General features: G+C 35.0%; 1 protein-coding gene across 1 annotated transcript in view; it reads right to left on the bottom strand.

Moving 5' to 3' along the window:
- LOC103274153 (neuroligin-1-like) overlaps positions 1–24591 on the bottom strand; it is a gene marked incomplete at its 3' end in the record, with an annotated part of 198198 nt that overhangs the window by 2863 nt on the left and 170744 nt on the right. Inside the window, exon 3 of the mRNA XM_021719347.1 lies at positions 4372–4431. Coding sequence (XP_021575022.1) covers positions 4372–4431 — 60 coding nt within the window. The remainder of the gene's footprint in view (positions 1–4371; positions 4432–24591) is intronic.

Here is a 24591-nt window from a genome sequence, read left to right as displayed (position 1 = left end):
TCTACTAATGCCATAATAATAATAACTATTATTATTATATTGGGAGAGGCGTTTATCTTCAGTGGAAACATATCAAATGCACTTTAGTAATTTATAACAGATTTCTTAGAGTCAAGTCATCACTCTCAACCTTGTCTCTTACTAAACCACCTGTAGATATGGTAGAAAGTGTAAACTGTGGATTTCCACCTAAGATTTTTTACTTTGCTTAAATAGTTACTACCAACTTTACTAAAATGATAAGAACCCTCGCAGACATCTTTAAACACTAGCTCGGTTTCAGTAAAATTACAAATTTTTGTCAAGTATGTTTATATTTTTTGGTTTTGCAATATTCTTAAGCTTTGCTAAGCACATAGGGCTCTAAAAGGGGTAGAGGAAAATACTACACTGATTGTTTTCCTCCCAAACTTTTAAGAAAGCATTTTAATTAAGTTATTCAAGTTAAAACAAACAAACAAACAAAAACTTGGGATCTGAGTAAACACCTTGACTTTAAATTTTAGTAACTACTATATCTTTCTGATAAACACAAAGTTAAAGCCAATGTAGCAAGTGTCAATAGCTCTAGAGCAGTTAATGGGATTTATTTTTGTCTGACAACCAAGGTTTGGAATTGGTTTCTTGAATAATCATTAGTTATATGATCCTTAAATATGTTTACTGGTTTCTTTCTTCTTAAAGGACTCATGCAGTGTTTAATTGTCCATATTTTAATTTGAAGGATTTAACAGTTTTAAAATTGTAAAACATTTACTCAATTAAATCTTTCTCTTATATATGAAAATACATTCCAAGACACACTTTTGTGCCTACTGGTCATTTTTATGAACCTAAAAGTTATTACTCAGAATCACCAAAAGAATATGAAAGTATTGGTTAAATTTGTGCTTGTTAAACTGTACTTGACAGAATTAAAGACACATTTTTAGCTTAAAATATACAAAATATTTTTTACAAAACTGTAGGTAGAATATAAAATTGCACTTAAATATTGAAATGTTATATTAAAGTATTTTTAGCAGAATTGCAAAAATGTTTAATACTTCTTAAGTTTCTTAAGTAAATTGGTAGATATCTGGGACATTGCTTTGAACCATTTTTATCATTTCAGATTACTCTCGTTTTTTAAACTGTGGAAATAAGCCTATAAAATATATAGTTATTTTGGTTATTACAAAACACAAATAAATGATACAGTTGTGTTTGATCTAAATATGGCAAAAAAGTGATAGCAGGACACAAATAAGAATTAGCAGCGAAGACTAGCACTTCACCCAGAAGTGTTCCATTAGGTTAGGTGAATGGGAGGCAAGCCCGGGTCAAGGTGGCAGGTAGCTGCAGAATGCAGTCGCTGAGACAGAAATCTGGAAGTCAGGTAAAGTTTAGGGAAATTGGAAGATAATGAAGAATTTCATATAAATTATCTAATAACCTGACTTCTGACTGAAGTAAATGGAGTAGTTTATCAAGTAGTTTATATTTGTTGCTTTATGTCTAGTGATATTGAGTCAACACTGAAAAAAGTTAAATATAAAAATTGAGCACAGTTCTCATTCATACCACATCTACAAAATAATTGTAAAAGAAAGTGAATTAAAAATGCTTTTATTTATTTATTCTTAGATTGGAAAATAGATTTTATTTAAAGAGTAAATGAGAGAGAGAGAAGATTCACCTCCCCAAGGGAGGGAAAAAATGCTTTAAAAAAAAAAAATTATGGTGTTTTTTTTCTTTTTGAGAAACTTGCTGTGGCAGGTCTTTCTGTCATGCATCTTCCTTTTTTCTTCTCTTCTTGCTAATAAACTCTAATTTTAAAAAAAAACTTGAAAAAAGTTTTGTTTTTTTTTTAATTTCCCATATAATATTTGAATGTATCTTTCTTGTCTTCAGAAAAATTACCCAAAACAACACAGAGGAATAGACAGAATTGGAACTGATTGTTTTGACAGTCTATACTGTGGAGTATTTAAAAATATTTATTGATCAGATAACTCTTGTGACTGAATGGCTTAGTGCATAACCTGAATACTACCTGCCAGTTAAGTAGGGGTTTAGGATGTTTTAAATGGGTATTTAAAAATGTTAAATGTGTTTCAAAACAGTTCTATAAAATAGACTCAAGTTTACATGGCTAACCATGGTTGCTTAGAGGCATCTATTCTAAATAGATAGATGTTTTACTTGGTACCGTTTTACCAAAATAAAAAAAATCACATTAAATCAACAATCAAAATATTTTTAAAATAGGAAAATAACGTATATGAGTCTTGTCACTGCATTGGGAAAATTTGGTATTTACAAAGATACACACTAAGAAGTTCTGTATGGTTTAAGTTATATTTAGATCACAAATGTCCAGGAGTTAAGGATTTTCAAAGGGTTCAACAATTCCCAAAGTCTGAAGGTGGAAGCAATCTCCTTTAGAGCTTTGGGAACAGTAATTCATGTCCTACAAAGTCAATAAATGTTCTCAGTGTTTGAATGCATCAGATTTCCAACAGTGTTAAAAAAAATTGCATTTTGATATTATTAGTTTATTTTTAGCTATTTAGCATTCAAAATCATAACTCTTGGGCAGCTATAATAATTTATTTCAAATATTAATGACTGCTTTGTGTTTAATCTTTAATCTACTGCTGAGGTCCATGGTAAATGAATATTTAATCAAACGTCATAAATTTCATTTAATCAGCATAATTCTTAAATGTTATTAAAATATTAACACAAAATATAATTTTTAAGCTTTCAATACTTTACCTCTGTAATTTAATTTTCTATTGTGAAGGAGTTTTTAAATATGTCAATGAAAACAATGCAATTATTTAGAAAAGAGTCATTCATTTATAGTTTCCTTGTAACTCATAGAACAAAGATATCTGCAGGCCTAGTTATGGATTATTTCGTTTTGGAAACCCTTTCTTATCATACTTTAATATCTCATGAGATCTAATTTCTAGGTTCTGGTAATTATTTTTAAAGCTACGATTGCATTAATTACCCCTATTAGAGTTTTTACTAGTATCGCACTAAAGAAAGGGGGAAAAAAGAATAAAAACATATGTCCTGGCCCTGAATAGAATCAAGATAACCTGAAAAAAAATCAATGGGCCTCTTTAGACACTCAATTTAACACCAAGTAAAGGTATAGATTAATGAGAAATGTCAAGTCAATCTAGTGAATACTTAGGTTTACAGAGTAAATTAGTATTATTGTTATTATTGTTTGAGTCAGGATCTCACTCTGTCACCTAGTCTGGAGTGCAGTGGCATGATTACAGCTCACTACAGCCTGGACGTCCTGAAGTCAGGTGATTCTTCTGCCTCAGTCACCCAAGTAGCAGGGAGTACAAGTATGCACTACCAGACCCAGATAATTTTTTGGTTTTTTTGTAGAGATGAGGTCTGATTATATTGCCCAGGTTAGTCTTGAACTCCTGTGTCCAAGGGATCCTCCCACTGTGGCCTCCCAAAGTGCTGTGATTACAGCTGTGAGCCACCATGCCAGCCTATGGAGTAAATCAGTATTATATGTCATAAGAAAATTGGAAGTAGAAAATAATTTTGTTATTAGTGAAGTAGAAAATATTTTATTGCTTATAATTAGCAATATGTTGAAGATCAAAGTACTTTTTTTGCCAATCTAGAATTTATCCCTTAGAAATGAAAAGCTATTCATTTAATCTTATTTTTTAAAAATACCTATAAACTCTACCAAAAATACTATTATGAACCCAGGTACTTAAGTGATTGTACAATGTTTACAGTTATCTGAATAGTTGTAATGCCTTTTCTTAACTGTACAATTTAATTTTATCTATGTGACATTTGAGAAAATCAACAGAAAACAGTATTTTTTCATTTAAAATACATTGCTCAAGAAACACTTTATATCAGCTTTTAGCTTGTCCTTCATTTTATTGAGTGTGGGGTTCTTTTTAAACAAATATCAAAAGTAAAAATGAAACATATTTTGATATTGGGTACAGTATTTACATAGATTAGAAAACATGCAGAATGGGCACAGAGACTATAAGGGAGAGATTGTTAGTTCAAAGAATGTGGACAAATTTCAGTCAAAACGTGGGATGAAACATATCAAAAGTCAGTTCAAGAAAACAAAAAAAAAATGCCCCTCTTTTTAAAACATTTTAATGGTTGGCATCAAAATGTAAAACTTAACATTTATCTTTTTAAAAAATTAAAAATGTATATTTATATGTAACAACAAGCAAGAAGACAAAACACATCAAAAACGGGAATTAAAAAAAAAAAACTCTTCAAAAAAAGACAAGAAGTAAAAAAATAGAAAGGGGTGGAAAAAGTGATTGAGGTCCTTGTCATGCAAATAGATTTGGTGGAAAAAAATACCTTCATCTTCAGCACCGTCATTATCACCTAAATCATCAGTCTGTTTCTTTGTAAGGGGACCTAGGATTGAGAATGGAGAAACGGAGGGAAAAAAAAGACAATTCAAGAATAAACAAGACTGAGGGGAAAAAAATAAATATAAATACTAAAATTCTCGAGGATACTTTCAAAAAGGGCGGGGAAGTGGTTATGTCATAGCTGATTACTTGGTTTAAGAAAAAAAAAAAGTCCCTTTCCCCAAAATATCTTATAGAAGATTTGATTTGTAAATATATCCAGCATAAAAAGCACATTATGGTTTAAAACGCAAGTCATAAGCAAAGAAAATGACTTTTTAAAAATATCCATTGCATACAAAAAAGTAAACAGTTTTATTAGCTGAAAGTACTTAATTTATTCAGTCTTTTCTCATTTAAATTGGAGAGAACAGTAAAAAAAGTAGGTCAATTCATTTTTAAATTTGGGATAATATAACAGTAGTGAAAATTGAGATATGAACATTTTTAGGTTGTTCTTTTTCTTTTTTTCCTTTTTAAAAAAATAAGCACATTAGCAGTTGGTTTTTATGCATTTGTAATCCGTATATTTTTCAAAACTGTGACTTTTTAAAATTACTTGTCATCGCTCCATGTAAATATTAGCTGTGAATTTAAGACATTGGCAGTCTGCACAAATGTGTCACCAGATAATGCCATCATTCGGCAGAGCAAAGGTGTCATTGATAGCAGTCAGTGTTTGTCGTTACTGAGTCAGGACTTATATTTCATAATCAATTTAGTAATATGATAGAATTATGCCTTAGTGCAGTTTCACACCCAGTATAGTTATTTATAATAGGATCATATCTTAGGAGAATAATTGTATTAAAACACTATGAATGTTTAATACTTGCTTTATTATACTTAACAATGCTAATTTGCTAGAATAAAGGAGTACACCAGAGAAGAAGTCAGAGGCCACATGAAAGTAATTTTAAGTGTCACATAACTGACGTACTCAACACAAAAAAGCAAGTGAAGCCCCACAATCTTTTTTGTTTCCACAACCATTTAATTTGCCTGGCGTTTCATAATCCTCATGCAAAAAGCAATCACTACAAACACAGGGCACTCAAGTCAAGAGACAGCCAACCACATAGCAATAAGCAAGAAAATGTTATCATGCATAAAGTAACAGTCATAGAAAAGAAGGGAAAAAAAAGGAACTGAAAGCCATATGTTGTTTTCAATAATATAAATAGTAAAGAAGCAGGCATTAACTCTAAGCACACTTCATAGGGAAGGATTGTTAAACATTTTGAGAAAGACTCTAAGTCTTCTCAGAGATTACTGTGAATTATATTTGTAATACAAAACTAAACCTACTATCATATCTCTCAAAGAATGAAAAACACCATCCCAGAAAACAGAAGGAAAAAATGAGATATAATACAGTTATGTTTAATCAGTGCGGAAAGACAGCCGTTAAAAATAGTAATAACTGGCAAAGATCAAAAGATTGGAAAAGCAGAAAATAATGATGTAATTGAAGCGACCCATTGACTACCTCAAATGCAAGGTCATGGTTTCAAGGTCATTCCAGATACACACAGGGGAACCCTTCACAATACAATTCTTCCATAGTCACACTTGCAAGGAATTATTTCACTAAAAGAAAACCTAGATAAAGCAATAACTTAACTAGCGTTCAGTGGCAAGTTCATAGAAATCTATATTTAATATGTTTAAATGCAAAAGTACCCTTAGGATTACTTGATGTCCATGCAAAAACAATGCCACTATATTTCTAAAAAATATGAATTTTTTAAATTAAAAATTTTAACTGCTGAATCAGAATACTATATTTGAGATAGTTCCAGTTTTAAAACATAGAGTTCAACAATTATAATTACATTGTCAAGTTCTTTATTTTTCTGTAATTACCTAAAGACTGCAACAAAAACAAATATTTTAAAAATATTTCTAGCCGGGCTCGGTGGCTCAGCCTGTAATCCCGCGCCTTTGGGAGGCTGAGGTGAGTGGATTCCTGAGCCCGCGGGTTCGAGACCCACCTGGGCAGCGAGACCTCATCTCTACAATAAATCAAAAAAAAAAATCAGCCGGGCTGAGGCGGAAGGATCGCAGGAGCCCAGCAGGCGAGGCTGCAGTGGCCGGGAGCGGCCACTGCACTCCAGTCTGAGCGACCGAGTGAGACTCCAACTCAAAAAAAAAAAATTTCTATTTTCCAGGATGCTATACAGAAGTTATGGATTTGTTTACTGGTTGCAATACAAATTAAGTGCAGTTTTATTTATTGCTGCCAAAAACTATGTACTTTCCAACTTTAGTTAAATTACTTTATTTGCTTAATTCTTGGCTATATTAAGAAACCATTAAAAAATTTTTTGCTAAATCGCTAGTATTTGGAGGCACATGTGAAACTGATCACAATTAAATCATTCTTTTTATTTGGGGTGCTATAAGATATTCCTCTTGAACAATTCAGATGGAAGTGTTTCTTTTCCTTCCCAGAGTACCCAAGGCAATTTACATGATTTCTACAGGAAATCATTCGGGCTCTATAGCCACTGAGTCAGTGGTTTTAGATACTTTACATGCATACAGAATTGCTAGCTCTTGGGCCTACATGAGATGCAACAGTAAGAGGATTTTTATAAAAACATCTCCTGCTTCTTTGCATGTGGGGCATAGTTTTCAGTTGCTATGTGATGGCATAAGTAGAGAAATCATGGAAATGATACTGTATATATACAGAGAGTTTTCCATGGGTGGGAGGCTCATTGACTCAGCCTTTTGCTGCATTTGTTATTATTACCTTTCTTATTCAGGAGGCTGAGTGCCTCTTAACTGATGTGGATACCGATTGCATGCATACATTGTATAGAACGTCTTTTACCGTGATAATGAAGAGTTAGAAACATGTAAATATTGTCTTAACATCATAAATACATGGGGATATCATTGTCCTGGAGGAGAATTAAATCAAATTCTCCCAACAAGTTTTATTTACTCATACTAAATACAACCTTAATAAGACGATATTAAATTGTCCCCAAAGTACAAAGTGCATCAGAGACCGAGTAGGGATCTGATTCGGTAATCCACCCTGCCTATGTTGATCTCACTTAGGCTTCGTTAGAGGAACTAGTGTTGGATATTGCCTTTGCTCTTCTGGAGCCATTGGAAGCAGGTTACATATTTTCGGGGGTGTATTCTCTTGGGACAACACTTTAGTGATTCCAGCACAACCGGGTTTTCTTAACATCAAGAATTTTTTACACATCTGATTTGGGAGGGTTCCCTGGGAAAAAGAGGGTTCGTAATCGGTTTGGGCAAAACCGAAGGAAGAAAACAGAGTTGGTTCCTTTGTCTCTAGGCCTAAAGGAACTGAGAACAAACATCGGAGAGGAGGCAGGGTTGCGAACTGAGGAACCCAACACGAGTTCCTCTAACGAAGCCTCAGTGAGTAAACGCGCGCAAGGTGGATTACGGAAACATCCCGACTCGGTCTCAAGCACCGAGGACTCCCACGCCCGAAACAGACCAGCCCGCAGCCGCGAGCGCCCCCTTTGCCAGCTCACCGGCCACTCCCGCTCCTTTTTTCTTTTCTCCAAACGGTTACAATTAATGTACTCACTAGCACGAAAACACTTTAGATGAGAAGAAAATACTGTAAAAGGTAATTGGCATTCGTTTTTATGAAAAATAGACAATCCCGTTTTAGAAATCCCGCATTCCTGTAAGTTGAGCCACAGCATTTCCCCCAAGGGTAGGGGGCATTCATTTTTCAAACATCATTACAAAATAACAATCATTAGCAACACTCCAAGCACAGCGTATGCTTCTTTTAAACAACTTATACTGCATTTTCAATGGCAGCAGTTTAAAACGGGTATCTTAGAGCACCAAAGTAGAAAGCAGACGAGACTACCAACAGTGGAGTGTGGAAGTGATTTATTCTACCTTGAAACTTCATTGGGTCTTGTCCGCCCTGAGGAACACACACATAACTCTCATTAGAGTTAATAGGAAAGTAGACCTCCTGTCACGGTGAAAGGGTGTGAGAGTAATTACTATATTTTATAACTCCTACGGGCCATAAATAGATTCAGTGGTGAAACAACAGGACTAAGCAAGGTAAAGGGAGCTCCTAACAATGAACTTTGAACTTACTTAATTCCAAACCAGTTCCTTTGTGATTAACACAAGCATAACTCAAAGTGTAGGTCTTAACAAAGGACGTGTGATGCATTCTTACATTTCAGAATCTGACCACAGAGCCTTTTATTTTTTAAAAAAAGGAGTAAAAATATCAGCATTTCTCTGTAGTTAACTGGAGAATAATTATGAGCTCTGAAATAATTACTATCCACCCATATTAATGCTGTTTTTATCATTCTGTTTGATGAAGAACTAATATACTTTAGGTTTCAAATACATTAGAACTGATTATAAATTCCTCATTACGGGTTCAGTTCAGCAGAAATTATCTGTACTTTGTGACACACATACCTGCAAAAGGCAAGTATGTTGGGGGTATTATCAGTTCCTAATTTAGAAAAACGGGCCATGAGAAATGTATCCTCCTGGGAATAAATGTGTCCTCTGAAACTTGCAGGAATATTTAGAGCTTCTGGTTCCAGTGGCCCCACCATGATGGATGGGGAGCTCTGGCTAGTGACCTTGTCCTCCTCTTTCCCTGTTCTCTTGACCCAGAAGCCTCTGAGGTAAACTGATTATAAAGCATCCTTAAGGCCATTTCTACAGAATGAGAAAATTTAAGGATATTGTCTTTGCTGTTCTGGAACCATTGGAAGCAGGTTAAATATTTTCGGGGATGTATTCTCTTGGGACAACATTTAGTTTATAAAACTTGAATCAAGAATGTGAAAAATCTCTATATATTCCATATAGAGGCTAATGGGAATTCAATGCATTTTAAGTAACAACAGGGGTATATTATTGTATGTTTTTTTTCAAATTGACAAACAACTATCTGTACTTCTTAAAATACAATTTAAAAAAACAGGTATCATGACAGTTGGTGCCATTGCAAAGCTATTACATTTTATGCATTTTATTTTAGTTGATTTTATACAACTGGAATGAATACACACCTTGTGAGAATACAGAAATGAGTAAAGGTGACTGATTTGGAATCAAATTCATTAATTTGATCTTACTATATTTATTTAATAAAGAATTATCACACTTATTGAACTATAATTTACATAACAAGATATAAAGAAATCACACCTAAAAATAATTTTATTTCTGAAAAATGTTTCAGTTAGTGGCCACTGCACTCCAGTCTGGGCGACAGAGTAAGACTCCAACTCAAAAAAAAAAAAAAATGTTTAAGTTAAAGGGAAATAACATTTTTGAGAAATGTCATAAATCTCTATTATGCTAGAATAAAAATATCATACAAACCACTTTGGCAAGATATTGCAAGAAAACTTTGGAACTCAATTCATATCTGTGCAAATCTTGGTGGTAGTGCTCTGCCATTCACAGCAATGTCTGGCTATCATATAGCTGCGTGGCTTGTTTAGGCTAATGGCTGTATGTACACATGCCTTGGAAGGGGCCAAGTTCCAAGGGTATGAAAACCGTAGAAATGGCCTATGTTTATGTTTGTGTTGAGAGAAAACACCTACATGAACACAAAGCATATTCCGTCAGATAGTTCTTCAGAGGCAGACCACAGCTTAAAACATGAGTTTGGGGCAAAGGAGAATTTTATGTTAAAGATGCGAAAAGGGAAAAGAGAACTTTTCTCCAGTCTAATATGTTGAGAAGAGTTCATTTGTACTTATAAGAAAAATAAGATTTTCTTCATAAAATTACCATGATCACAATATTTTGAAGTAAAAAGCAATTCCATCTAGAATAAAAGTGATGGTATCTGGGGTAAAAAAAGAATTTAAATAGATAGAATAAAATAAAATAAAACTAAATGAAATAGGCTAACCATTAATCTGAGCATCAGTAAATTTGCAAAGCTGATTTTTAAACTCTATTTTTGTTTTGTTTTTTTCCATGCAGATTTCTACAGGATAAAGAACCTCAGAATAATGTTCCCTTCTCATCTGAAGGAATGCTGCTGCATGCTGCGTGAACCCCTTAGCACTTTGTGTAGACACTCTCCATTGCCTTGACTTTCCATACATTATTCATAGTTGCCCCTAGAGCAGAAGTCTGATGAGGGCACAAGTGTCACCAGATATCCAGAGCAATCTCAGTGAGGGTGGAATTGGGATCCCATCAATAACCCGGCCTCCTTGGCATGGCTTCGGTATTCAGCCGTGGAACAAATAAAAATACATTATGTTAAGTGCCGAGGACACAAGGCGAGCAACATGAGCTAGACCACTGCACTCAGTCGAGAAAGGAGACATTGAGCAAATAAGCATATACACAGACTTGTACTTAAAAATTGTGATAAGCATCAAGAAAAATGTCTTGGTGCTATGAGATCTTCTATCAGGTGACCTGGCTAAGTCTAGGAGGCCTTCAGGGCAGTGTGTAGACAGAAAGGAGCAAAGACACCTTCAGCCTCAGGATTTTTGTCTTAGTTCTAAAAACAATGGAAGCCTTTTACAGAGTTTAAGAGCACACGGATAAACTCTGCCCTACCTGAATCTTAAACAGAAGCATCTAAAAGACTCAAAGTCATTCTCATGAAGTACAGCAGGTTATATTTCATACAGAGGCTTGCGTTATGTTCTCCTCAGACAAGAATAGCTTTATTAGAATGAAATTAGATGATGAAAAATGAGCCACTAAGGTCTGATTCCATTTGTTTGCAAATAAAATGAATATCCCCCAAAAGCAAACTCCAAGGATTAGTACTTCTGAGATACCTAAATATATTTACAGCATCTATTAAACATTTATTTAAAGTTAAATCCACTTTGCCTTAGAGGGCACATACCAATAATTAACAGATTGTAACTATTCTTATCTTCACACACATTCTCCAAGCAACATCTTGGATGTCTCACCAGCACAAGAGTTCACCAGGATCAGCCACCATCTCCACGCTCAGAACCAGTTTTACCTCTCAGTGTAGGTTTTGCTTACAGTGGTATAACCCTTCTCTTATTTCCAAACTCAAAATCTAGAAATAATCTTTATTCCCTCTTTTCTCCTTCTGGTCTCAGCCAGACTTCTTCATCCAGTTTCCAAGAGAAATGCCATTCCTGTTGCCCTCAACGCTCTATTGTTAGCCTTCTCAGTGGCCACCATTACCACGTCACTGTATTACTGTGGAAACCTCCCTCTGGGTTGCTCCCACCATCACTCAGATGCTAGACTCTCTCTCTCTCTCTCTCTCTCTCTCTCTCTCTCTCTCTCTGTCTCTCTCTCTCTCTCTCTCAGTTTGTATTCCACAGGTTTTTTAAGTTGTAATAATAATTGTGGCAAACCCAAAGAGATAAAGATGCAATGGTCATAAATTAACATCAGCTACATGTATACACATTCACCTCCTTCTAATGCTAAAATTGCAAGCATTCTAAAGGAACAGGAACTTAAAAGCCTAAATTTTTTCTTGGATATAGTGAATCTTGTACTGTGAGTTTTAAAATAGCTATAACAGGACAGATGAAAACTAAATATGGCTTAACACTAGTTTTGATGTTTTAGAAATTCATGAGCAAAAATAAGATACTTTATATTCCAAATGGAAACTAGTCATTTAAAATACATTTTAAAGCTGCAGTACAGATTACTCTTCCTTAAACATGACACTCATTGTTTCACGACTCTGTTTAAAAGTGCTTATTATCTCCTTGTTCTTGTTGTCTGAGACCAAATGCTCAACCCGACCCTCCCTACTATTTCTAGATTTTATCACTAGGTTCCACTACCTTCCAAAATATATCTTTTTCTATTGTGAATCTTGTCACTGTTGCACAAAAAAATGACATCATATATGTATGTGTTTTATTACATGTAGTTGATTTCTTAAGATTCTAACTATAATCCGCTCACCTCCTAGAGGAGGAAATGTCCTAGTGTAGACAATACGAAATCTCCTCTAAAACAATGTGTACATATTTTTCAAACTGAAATAGCAGGAGTGTTACTGGATGTTTTGACCCAAAATGCTGTCTTCAGGATATGAAAGAGAGAGGTGGCTCTAGACTGCTCAGCAAGACCTGACTATAAAAGCACTTTGGTTCTTCAGCATTACTAAATTTTATCTCCCTAAGTGAGATAAATGGATTCAAGCAGAAAGTATACAGATTCTGTTTTCTAAGTAGATCTCAGTGGAAGTAAGCCAGTGAAGGACAAACTTTCTGAGGGAAGGTGTATATTTCCAAGATGACTCCTTGTCAGTCTCTGATCTCACACGAGCCCCTCATTGCTGCACCCTCTGATACTCAAAGCACAGTTTCACTCTCTCCGTACCTGTGTACTACTCCACATGGGCTGATGTTCTTTTACCACATAGGCTGCAGTCTGTCAGGGACACAGATCTGTGCCCCTTTCTCTCTCTCTCTCTCTCTCTCTCTCTCTCTCCACTGGTCAACATATACTAGATACTATAGAAACACTTGGAGTCCAGTGATTATATGCCCCGAAACATAGGATGCTAGAGCTTAAAAGTGACCCTTCTGAGTGACTGTTAAACTTCCTTATTTCTCAGATGAGGAAACAAGAGTGTTTAACTGATTTCGCCCAGGACTCATAATTAGTTAAAAGCAGAGCCAGGTCCAGATCTCAAATCCCTTACAATAAGTCACATAGCAATAAAGATAAGTAGAGAAAAGGAAAAATTAGGTGTGTGAGTATCTGACGTGGTACTGATCTGTTTTAAACAAACCAAACATCAATAGATCTACCATAATTACATTTCAACTGGGAAGACTTTAGCACTATCCTAAACCACATTTGATTTGAATAGGACTGACTGAGGTTAATATTTAAATAAAAAGCAGTATTTATTAAAGTCCCTTTAAAAAAACAGAAAAATTTAAAAAACAATCCAATGGATTGGGAAGGACAAAAAATCCTAGAGTTCAAACCAAATAAGTAATGTCAGTTAAATCGGATAATTGCTCAGTAGCACATAATATTAAATTGAGTGGTATGCGGAATAAATAATTAAGCTTGGGAAAAATGAAATAATTAACTGGATGTGAAATAAGGATAAGAACAGCTAAGGCTAATGTATAGTCATATAGGCCAATGACATAGTGAAATGCTCATGCAGACTAGTAAATCACTACCGCTCAGAACCATCAGAGTCCTTCCACTTAAGCATTCGGAATGCTTTGGCTTGGGCCTCTTTCCAAGGATGCTTATCATAGCATGATCAGCAAGCTAGGGGGTTAGTGGTCAGCATAGCTTGGGGCTTCCACACCCAACCCTGAGGCTAGATGCTAATATCCCTTCTAATGCCAGTGGTCAATTTATATTTTTAATATCACCTCGAATTATTCTCAAAGACATTTCTAAATCTAGAACTTTGTGACTCTAAAAGGTATTTCCTAGAATATATAGTATTCATAGTAATTGATATTTTGTCCTTGTTATAAAGGGTTTAGAGACAGACATATACACTCTAGTTTCAGATATTGGGCCCTGTAGTGTGCTACTTGTTTAACCTTTGACATGTTTTTTACTCATATAGAGTATTGGGAGACAATGCAACCTTCTCAAAATACTGCTATAATAATTAAAAGTCTCTTGCACTATGCTTAGCATAGAAAAGTTTAGTTAAATATTTGTTTTGCCCTTCTATTACCTCAAGTCAAATCCTTAACACATGCACACGCACACACATATGCATGTACATGTGTGCACACCCAACCATGCTCTGCATGATATGTGCTAAAATAAAAAAGACTTCAGAATGAGCTTGACCTTACTCAGCCACCTAAAAGCTATAAAGCCTTGGTGGTTTGCTTACTTTCTCTATTACTAGTTTATTTAAATGTAAAGTGGAATAATACACATATAAAATTCTCATAAAGAATCATGATCCTGAATGTAAAACATCTAGTATAGTGCCTGATCTATAAAAAGAGTATGATACAGTAATAATAATTTATCACTGAATTGCTGCAGGTTGAGAAGGAATCCAGAGCTTAGACAAATGACAAATTTGTCCAATATCTTCTATCTAGTAAGTGGGGAGCCAGAATGTGGAACCAGTTACACATCTAGAATTCACACCAAGAGGGCTATTCTAAAAAATGTCACAAAATTTCTTCAAGGACATCAGTAGAACATCAGTTAAAATCCCAGAGTGCATCATTGGGGGATATATATATATATCTATGCTATGATATATATATATCATATATATATATATGCTATCTAACCTCTCAGAGTAAACTCTGTTCCTCACTTCTCACATGGTATGAGGTGCACTGAAATGAAGAAAAACATAAATGAAACAATTCAAAATGTGGGTGGAAAGTGAAGGGCAAGGCGTGCTGCGTTAGTCTCCAATGGTATGAGGAAAGAAAGGCAATGCTATTACAACCACAGGACTGGAAAACATGGATGGGTACTGTACTCTGAATAAAAGAATGAGTCATGGTTGTCCTGGCAGAGATGCGAGAAAGAAGAACTGGATTAGCTCCAGGGGGTGGGGCAGTCTGGACAGAGATAGGGCATATAATCTATTCAAATGGAGAACTTTATTTTTATTTTATTTTTTTAGTTGGCGTCTCATTCTTGTCACCCAGGCTGGAGTACAGTGGCACGCTCACAGCCACCGCAGCCTCGAACTGCTGGGCTCTGGCGATCTTTCCACCTCAGCCTTCCAAGTAGTTGGAACTACAGACGCACGCCACCACGCCCGGCTAGTTTTTGTGATTTATTGTAGAGATGAGGTCTCGCCAAGTTGCCCAGGCTGGTCTCGAACCCCCGTGCTCAGGCAATCCTCTTGCCTTGGCCTCCCAAAGTGCTGGGATGACAGGCTGAGCCATTGTGCCTGGCCCAAATGGAGAACTTTCAATCTGAGCTTTCATCTGCTGCGTAGTCCCAGGAAGGGGAGGCGTGTGGACACCATAGATCCACCTGAGACTGTGACGCTCCCACAGCACCCAGAGCCTCAGCAGCACGAGATGGCTCATCTCAAAATGACAGCTGCCAAATTCTGTGGTCAAAAGAGCCCAAGTTATTAACAGAAGGTTTGGGTTCTAGTTTGAGCTCTGCCTTTTAACTGGGTGCTAAACTGTATGACATTGTTCAAGTCACTTCATATCGCTCGGCCTTCATTTCTTCAGCTGTAATCGTGAAGAGATGGTGGCTTCTCTCCATCTCGGGAGATTGCTGTAGGGTCGAATAAGATAGTGCTTGTATAAGGAACGCTTTTCACATGTAATGTGGACTCTTTATATAATCAGCATGAAGTGAGCTGGTAACAGTAGGGACTACTAATTACAAAGGACAGGGTTATGACACAAAGGACTGACTGAATCACATGATCAAAACAATAGCATTTTCATTATACCAAAGAATAAGTGCATAGAACCTTTTTAAATTAAAATATCCATTATTTCATATTACCTATTAAGAACACAAGTTCTAGAATACAAATTTTGTTCTTTCTTTTTTTTGAAATAGGTTCTTGCTGTGTTACCCAGACTGGAGTGCAGTGGCTGTTCACAGGCACAATCACACCACAGTCTCAAATTGGGCTCAAGCAATCCTCCTGCCCCAGCTTCTTCCTGGGTAGCTGGGAGTACAGGCATGCACGACCACGCTCAGCTGGTATCAAAATTCTTGATGCACTCAGCCTCTATCACTCTACCTGCTGTTAGACTTTTGGTAAGTTACTTCACAGCTCTGCTACTTGATTGTATTCCTCAGTAAATTGGGAATAAAAATAATTTATACCAATTTCATGATATGATCTATAAGATTAAAAACAGTAATATATGTGCAGTTCTTACAACAGAGTGTGGTGTGTTAAGAATTGTTATTATAATACAGTCAATTGAAAACTAAAAAAATAGATTGACATTAGGACATTTGCAAGAGGAAAAATATTGGCACTTTGTGGAAAGGAGGTTTCTAAGTGTATTTAGTAAAAGTGTTGTTGTCCATTTACTATCGAATATTTAGTTATTATAAATTTAAAATAGATTATCGGCAAATGATAAAAATAAGCATTTTTTAGAAAAATGAAGTCTGAGTTCATAACCTTAAAAAAAAGTACAGAAAATTAAAATGCCATAGCAATTCTTTATTATCAATTATAATAATACTCATTAGGGAGAGAGTGGGTAAATTTGGGACAAAGTAGCATTTTTAAAATTATATCCAGTTAAAAGTGCCAAAAATATTTGTGGAAAGATAAGAATGACATTTTGGTTATATTTTTAAATTATTGACTTAAAATATTTTTGCTATCTGCCTTACTTATCAACTTCAACATTTTAGCTCTATTTTCACAATGTGTAATAATGTTTAAAAGGTATTTATGTTCACCAGCAGGGCAAGAAGCCACTACCAGAGGATGAGTCACCTACCAGGCACCTTTGCTGTGCCTAGTTCAAAAACATCTACAGTAGCAAACATGGTCACTGAAAGCTTGCCTTCTCTCTTGTGTATGAATTGTGTTTGAGCAACCCATGAGCAAAATTAAGGTCTTTGATCTTCAAAATATAAACATGCCATCTTAAAAGAGGCTTATTTAAGTATTTAATGGTTGCTGGATTACAAGAATCAATATGGGATAAGAGGCTCCATGCTTTATTGATTTCTCCTTCCTTACATTTTCATTCTACCCTTGAAGCTATAAAAATGCCTCAAATCAAGCTACTTTTTGTGGGAGAGTCCAGAATAATAATATTTATCAAAGATAATATATTTAATACTAATACTTAGCTATTGACAGCCATGATTGCATTTGAAGAAAAATGTCTTTACCAATATAAATGCTTTTCCATTTAGTCTCCAGTATTTTTTAAATGAAAGTATATTTTTAAAAGTATATGGAAATCACATCTGATTTTGTGAACTATTTCACATTTAGATAAACAGACATGTCCTGAATATTACGGAAGTTTAATTTTAGTATAGAAAAATAGAAACCACTGTATTAAAATTTAAAGCAAGAAAAAATATGGAATTGACTTTAGGCAAGAGATGTGTTTCAAAAATTTGCACATGAATCAAATGTTTGTACATTTTAAATACACTAAGAGAAGCTGCAATGTTGAATACCCAGTGTTGAATTATTTGGATAAGTAACTCTTTCTTATAAGGGACTAATCACCCAAATATTTGTTTTCTGTTAGTATTCTTATGTATTTTTTAATAAGAAAGCATCTGTATTTATTTAATATTAAAACTCACCTTTTCTGATACATATTAAGAAATAGTATCTAATGATTTAGTTGCACATAATTAGGCCAGAATACAATATTATACATGACAGTAGTGTTATATGAATACTATATACATATATTTATATGTCTGTATATGTGTGTGTGTGTGTGTGTGTGTGTGTGTGTGTGTGTGTGTGTGTGTGTGTGTGTCTGTATGTGTCTGTGTCTGTGTGTGTGTATACAGGATACTTGAGTTCATGTTTCCTTTGTGATTCACCTAAAATAACCTTCCAATGAGAATGAATATTTTTCAACACTGCAGAAGGGCAGTGAGAAACTTATAAGAGAACAAGATCATAGAAAGATCAAAACGGTTTAGCATCTTAAAAAAGGAAAAAAGAAAACCGAATAAGTAAGGATGTTCAGGGCAATTTCAATGTACAAAATTCACAGCTGGGATAGTTTCTCACATTGCCCTTCCTCTGAATATGAACATATCTTTCAGAATTAATCCCAGCACAAAAATCAATAAAATTCAGCTCTCCAGACAGTGCTTCTCCAACATGAGTGTGCATAAGAAATACCCAGGGAACTTATTAAAAATGACTTTTCCTAGACCCCTTCTCTCTCTGAGATTGGTCAGGATACAGCTTAGAATTCAGCAATTTAATGATGAATAAGATCTATGGACCACACTTTGAGAAAAACATGGGATCTGGACCCTTTTTCTATTTGTAGGATCTTAACCTTTCCTATTTAACCTCTCACTGAAGAGTAAAATGAAAATTTGACATAAATATATGAAATGAATCATATTGTTCACATGCTGAGTTATAATGTATATCACTGGAAATGTTTGTCTGTCTACAAGCTCAACTCAAAAGGACCTTCTCTTTGAGAAGACAATGCCCAGAAGAAGCAATATGGTTCATTCTCAAAAAGCTTTATTTCATAAAAATACTTCAAATAGATTATTGAAACATGGATAGATATACATACATATATATCATATATGCATATAAACCCAAGTATACATATGTACACCTATATATGCCTACACACATACATATATATACATATATAAAACTTATAAATCTACTCAAGAGATACTCTCTAACTTCAAATGTTTCATACTTATTGGTTTAAAATTTATTTAATACTGGCAATATTCTAGTTTCTTTGGAGTCCACATATTACCCAAAAATATACACCTATCTTCTATAACATCAAATCAGACATTAGTAAAACTAAGACCAAAAGGAGAAAATCATTTTTAGATAAATTGATAAACTCAAACTGAAGCAAATTATAAAATACCTTTGGGGAAATTAATAATTATAATGCTAGGAAGATGTGGAAATTATCAAGAAATATCGAAGGGGAAGAAACATCCAAGAATAAGGGAAATGTGCTCCCCAAGACATCAGGAAAAAACAGAAGTAGAGAAAAAAATAAGAATGAGGCACCATGACCCAAGGGTGGTGGCACCATGTGGCCTGGGAGCAAGAAATTCTTAATCCTCTGCTGAGTACAGGATCCTAGCAAGCAGAGCAACTTTGGAACTATTGTTTTATAGCAAGAACTAGAGACATTTCTTTTGTCTTCAGGCTATGGGTATCTATGCCTCTCTCCTTGTGCACTTAAATATCTTTTTGTGCATGGATTTCGTATCTGCTTCTGTGTATATTTTCTTTGGGTGTGAATGTGAGTTTTTCTCTCTAGTTAAGCATGTGTTTTATTCTTCCAGTACAGAGGTACATATCATTCACTTTGTTTTGCGTGTAAATGTCTCTGGATGTATGCGACTCTGCCTAATTATGCCTTGCTGGAGTGCATTTGCATGCCTTGCTCTACCTTGTAATCTCTCTGACCAGACATGTGCTTTTTTTCCTGTCTGTTGCACATATTTATGCATCTCTTTTTTTTTTTCTACTTCTTGATACCCTGTATCCCATTCTATCTGTATTTTTGTGTGCTTCCCTCTGTGTGCCTCCCTGGTCATCTCACTGTATCAGCCTCTATAGTGGGTGTCTCTGGGTCTGTGTTTCTGATGGCATTGTTTCTCTCTCTCCCTCCATCCCTACCTCAACCCCTTTCCCCAACCCATGTATCTGTCTGTCTCTCTCTCTCTCTCTCTCTCTCTCTTCCTCTCTCCCTCCTTCAGCTTAAGATCTCTGTGTGTGTCTTTATCCTATGTGTAAAGCATCACGGGGTGGACATCTCAGTGTGTTGTTCACTTCCCTCTAGATGTTTCTGCTGATCAAGCCTGTGGGAGAGGAAATCGATATATATATTTTTTTAATAACTGCATAGGGATCTTCAGTTTTTTAAAAAGAAACTTGATTAGCTATGAATACTTAAATCAAAGGGGGGAAAGTGAAGTACAGTGTAAGTGGGGTAAGGAGATAGGAGGCTACAGTCTGGAAAACTCCCATACCATTTTTAATGGGCAATAAGAGCAAGGCAAGAAAAAGGAACCAGGGAAGCTTTGAACACACAACCAAAGCTGCCTGGCCACAAGGTCCCCTTTCCTGTTCTCCCTAGGGCTGCCTAAGGCATGGAGTGAACAGATAAAAAAAAAAAAACTACAGTTATTTTACTATTTACTCCCAAGAGCAAAAGTTCACAAAATATAAACATTCATAAAATAGGAGTTGTGACTGAGGAATTGAACTTTTTGAAAATATGTCATGCTCACAACTACCGTATTAAGTTACCTATTTATCAAGACACACACACAGCTTTTTTTTCTTATAACAATATTTTTATAACAACCAAGTATGTTGTTGAGAGACTTTCTTTTTTTTTTTAGAATGATAATTCCATTACCCACTGCCTTTATTACATTCCAGTTAATTTGCTCTTCTATATTGTTTCCGGGAATTAACATTTGAGTGCCTATTGTGGTCAGAATGTTAAGTGTTGAATGTACTTTTTTCTACTTGGCTTTTCTCACACCCTAACGTCTCCAAATTGCCCTTGACAACAAAATTAGAATGCAGCATGAGACATGGCTTACTCTCTCTTCAATGTTTATATTTTTTAAACCACAAACATATATTATTTCTATCACTTAAAAAATATGGTCAGAATTTTAAACTTGCTGTTTAACATGGGGAGAATCAAGTAAATACCCTGGGCAGACCTTTAAAATGCCTGCTTCTCTTTAATTACTTCTTACTTTATAATTTTTTGTCTTTATCTGTGTCCAAATCTTGTCACTTTTAGAATAAATAATCAATTTATCCAATTAATTATATCACTCTACTGGGTTAAATGCATTGGAATGTTACTTTGTTAATAAAATGACTAAGAGTAACATTATGTTGTGCTGATGACCAGTGCATGTGGCACTGAAGGTGCAGATGGACAATTTAAGTGTGTGCATTTCAGAAAACATTCTTTGAAACTTCAAAGTCTTCCAGCTTCTTCCACTTTCCATAGCAATTATTTTGGCTGATAAGCTATTGAGTATGACTTGAGATTTACATTTTGGGCACAATGGTAACATTTGTAACCCATTTATGACCCCACTTTACATATGTATATATATGTACACACATGTTTATGCATCATATACAGAGAAACATGTATGAATAATTATTAAATATTTTAACCAAGTGACAGCAACAGCAGCTATAGATCAATACAATCTTTAACTCACATTATTATGTACAGAAGTGAGAAGCATTGCAGCGTGAATTAAGAACAAAGTGTCAACCTTACATTTAAATATGGACTTTTCAAAGAACAAATTATATATTCCATGGACAGCTGTCTAGAAAATGTGTAGCTTTTTATGCATGCAATCTGGAAATTCTATTCATGTATTTTAATTCCCTGACTCACGAACCTTGCAGATAAATGAATACCATTTTTTGAGAAAAGAGAACTGACAGATTGTTTTTTAATGGTTGTAAAATAAAGAGTCAATTCATGAACATTTTACACATAATCTCGCAAAATAGTGGTTTATGAGAAGAAACTAGTAATATATTTTTTCATTCTTGGACACTATATTATACGTCTTCTTTTCAAGGCCTATTACCCAGTACATGGAACCTGCACAGTCAGATTTGTAGCTGACAACTCTTCTCAAAATCGACTTTGCAAAACACAATCAATTTGACTTTCTCATTTATTTTGGTGATATCCAAATTTAGCCTATGATCCACAATAGTTTGTTCAAACCCTGTCACATTGCTTCCAGTTAGTGTGATGCCTGTTTGGTTTCTCCAATAGATTTTGGACATTCTATGGAGGGAGACCATGCCAAATTCATCTTTATACCTGAAGTCACTGCCCAAGGTTTGATACATTGTAGAACTCAATAAAGGTTTGTTAAATAAATAAGGGGAGAGTAACAACTGTCAAGAAAACTGACTTGAATCAAAAAGTAACTCTCTTCCTAAACTCCATGCCTTTAAAAGGATCAACCAAATTTCATCTACTATTTAATTCCAGGTACCATCTGATATAATCATAATTGATATACAGAATGTTGGTCCTCCTGCATTTAAGATATCTAATATATGGGGAAAACAAACATAAAACAAAAACCGCAGGCTGCATTTACTATAGTGTAGTTACTAAGACATAAAAATTAAATATTATTTTCTAAATATTATCTAAAATGTTGAAATAAAATACAATTTTGAACTAATATCCAATTAATCAGAAAATTCAATCACAGGGTTGTTCAGCATATCAAAATTTCACTATTTCTACAATGCAACTTTTTAATATACAATTTATAAATTTTGATATCAAATACATCAATTATAATGCACTCCAATTTAAGGAATGGCCTTGTTTTTTTAAAGTATTTGACATTATAATGAATAAAACATTAAGTGTGATTTTATATCACTTATCTTAACAGTTTTTTTGCCAGAAATATATTAGATATTCAAATTAAATTACATAAACAAAAGGAAATAGATATTAATAGGGAATAATGGTAAACATTTATTTTTAAGAGCAATATGCTATATTAGTCATATATTCTTAGGGAAAAGATGGCAAGTTTGTTGGCTCCACTCTACCCTTATCATCTGCCAGCAAGAGCCATCTGTAACAAGATGGAAACATTGGCACACAAAAAATTCATTGCTATTTCCTACAACCTTTGCCTAATAATGTCTGCTGCATATTTTCCAAAGCTCTAGTGTTTTCCTTTCTAAAAAAAAAAAAAAATGGTAGGGACACTGAAGTACTTCTTTTGTTCAATCTGTAAATTTCAAACTAAATAAGAGGTTTCTAAAGCTAGAAAAACTAAAGTGGACACATATGAACAAGATTCTCATTTGTAAACATAAGTATATAACTATAGAAAATAAAAAGAGTGCTTTTTTTAAAAGACACTAAAGAAATTGTGTTACTCTAAAATATATTTTTAAAACCCCTGTCTAGGCTAGGCTTGGTGGCTCAGCCTGCAATCCCAGCACTTTGGGAGGCCAAGGCGAGTGGATTGCCTGAGCCTGAAGGTTCGAGACCAGCCCAGGCAACTTGGCAAGACCTTGTCTCTACAAAAAAAAAAAAAAAAAATTAAGCTGGGCATGGTAGCACGCACCTGTAGTTCTGGCTACTTGGAAGACTGAGGCAGAAGGATCTCCGGAGCCCAGCAGGTCAACTCTGGAGTGGCTGTGAGTGTGCCATGGCACTCCAACCTGGTCGACAGAGTGAGACCCCAACTCAAAAAAAAAAGTAAAAATACATTAAAAAATCCTGTTGTATAAGAAGGAATAACCTTTTTAGTACAAAGATGAATTTAACACTTCAAATGAAAAGTGAATTGATTAATGCTTTATAAGATTACAGTACTTCAGAAATGTACTATAACAACGTGACTCACAATTATATACTGAAGCAGTCATATCCTGAAATCAGTATTTTGAAGAGAGATCTGCCTTCCCATGTTTATCACAGCACTATTCACAATAGCCAAGATACAGACTCGATCTAAGTGTCCATCAGTGGACGAATGCATAAAAAATAGGTGGTAAGCTGGGCTCGGTGGCTCAGCCTGTAATCCCGCGCCTTGGGAGGCTGAGGTGAGTGGACTGCCTGAGCCCGCGGGTTCAAGACCCACCTGGGCAACTTGGCGAGACCTTATCTCTACAATAAATCAAAATATTAGTCGGGCGTGGTAGCGCGTGCCTGTAGTTCCAGCTACTTGGAAGGCTGAGGCGGAAGGATCGCTGAAGTCCAGCAGGTCGAGCTGCGGTGGCCGGGAGCAGCCACTCCACCCCAGTCTGAGTGACAGAGTGAGACTCCAACTCAAAAAAAAAAAAGGTGGTAAATATACACAATAGTATATTATTCAGCCATTAAAAAATGGTATCCCATCATTTGCAACAAAATGGATGAGCCTAGATGATACTACTTAAGTGAAACAAGCACAGCATAGAAGGGCAAATATCACATTATCTCAAGCATATGTGAAATCTAAAAAAAGTTAATGTCATAGAAGCAGAGAGTAGAATAATGGTTCCCAGAAGCTAGGAAGGGTAGAGATGGAGAGTGATTGGTCAGTAAATACAAAGTTACAGTTAGATAAAAGGAATAAGGTCTGGTATCTTATTGAGCAGTACAGTGATTATAGTTAGTAATAATGTATTGTATATTTTTAAATAACCAGAAGAGAAGACTTTGAATGTCATCATCACAAAGAAATGATAACTATTTGAGGTATGGATATGCTAGTTATCATAATTTGATCATTGCGTAATGTATAGATGTATCAGGCCATCACATTTTACCACATAAATATACACAATTATTATGTCTCAATTAAAAATAAGACAAACAAAAAGCAGTCATTTTAATGTTCAGTGATAAAAACCCGCCACTTATTTATAAAGATTCACTCACAAAATTCATATGATCACTTATTTGGGCATTCAAAGTGCTGTTTCATGGCT

Source organism: Carlito syrichta, unplaced genomic scaffold (genome assembly GCF_000164805.1).
Source record: "Carlito syrichta isolate Samal-C Ts95f unplaced genomic scaffold, Tarsius_syrichta-2.0.1 Scaffold314552, whole genome shotgun sequence".
In the NCBI taxonomy this organism is placed as follows: domain Eukaryota; kingdom Metazoa; phylum Chordata; class Mammalia; order Primates; family Tarsiidae; genus Carlito; species Carlito syrichta.
This window is presented reverse-complemented; position numbering and strand designations above follow the sequence as displayed.